This window comes from Perkinsus marinus, assembly GCF_000006405.1.
Source record: "Perkinsus marinus ATCC 50983 genomic scaffold scf_1104296935418, whole genome shotgun sequence".
Taxonomy (NCBI): Eukaryota; Perkinsozoa; order Perkinsida; family Perkinsidae; genus Perkinsus; species Perkinsus marinus.
The window spans coordinates 1-1,088 of NW_003214450.1; the positions used below are offsets into that span (position 1 = coordinate 1).

Below are 1,088 nucleotides of genomic sequence, written 5' to 3' on the forward strand. Positions count from 1 at the left end.
ACTGGATGGGGGGGGGAGTGAAAACAAGGGAGGAGAATCGCCAGATAGTACATCGAAAGTGCGCATGTAATGACTACATTCGCCCTCCTCTATACAGTAGCCCCGTCCTGTACTCGCGAAGGTTTCAATGGCATAGAATTGGCCTGAAAACGTCACTCGCCACAAAATTCCATCGTGAATTACCATACCTTCCTCCATGCAGCCCGGCTCGTCGTTCTTCACAATGGGAACGCCCTGCCCGCCGTGCATCTGATATTTGCCTAGTGAGTGCCCGCTCAGATTCTCGATGGCTTTGATGGGGATAGCCTGGACCGACTTTAAGTAGTGTCACCGTTGGTGATATTACCTCGGCACCATCCCTTTCTAGGAACTCGTAGCTCTCTATAGCCTCTTGGATGACCTCCCCAATCTCAGAGAATCTGCGAGAAGCGTGGTATGTAATAGGCCAGTCTATGCGTTAGTCATTACCTCGCGTCAATACCAGCAAAATTGACGCCAGCTCGGGTGCCCTCCTTAGTAGCCTCAATAAGAGGATCGAACTTCGGGTCAAAGGCAATAGTAAATGCGCAATCCGCGATACGTCCGCCGACCTAAGACACGCAATGTAACCGACCTAAGATTCTTTTTAGGCCCACCTGTGTGCCAAAATCGAGCTTGCAGATATCACCCTCCTTCAAGACAGTATTGTCACCGTAGTTGGGACTATAGTGGGCTGCCACGTTATTCAAAGAACCTATAGGGAGCTGGTCCAATAACGTAGCGTTAGATGCCTTCGCTACATCCAGTAGGGAAGCCATAGCCCTTGGCGAGGAAGTTAGGATCATCACTGCCCATCGGAGGTGCACCCAAAAGCTCCCTAGTCTTCCCCTCAATGGCTTGGCACAAGTCGATCATCTTAATACCTGCATCGATATTCTAACAACATTTTCAATATTGCATGTTGACCATTACCAGGGCGCGCGATGGTCTGGGCATACTTCCGTACTTGGCGATGACATTCAGCGGCCTCCCGCATGTTTATGACGTCCTCCTCGATCACCTTGTCTGCCTCCTTCATCTCGGCGGAGGTGGTACGGTAAGCATTGGAA

General features: G+C 50.6%; 1 protein-coding gene across 1 annotated transcript; it reads right to left on the reverse strand.

The window, feature by feature from the left end:
* Positions 1 to 51: 51 nt before the first annotated feature.
* On the reverse strand, positions 52 to 1,057 carry Pmar_PMAR014238 (methionine aminopeptidase 2, putative; the record flags this gene model as incomplete). The annotated part of the gene is made up of 7 exons (XM_002783912.1): positions 52 to 143; positions 189 to 306; positions 347 to 419; positions 469 to 590; positions 636 to 733; positions 780 to 902; positions 952 to 1,057. Coding segments are annotated over 7 exons (732 nt in total), but the record flags the coding sequence as incomplete, so codon positions are not given.
* Positions 1,058 to 1,088: the final 31 nt, after the last annotated feature.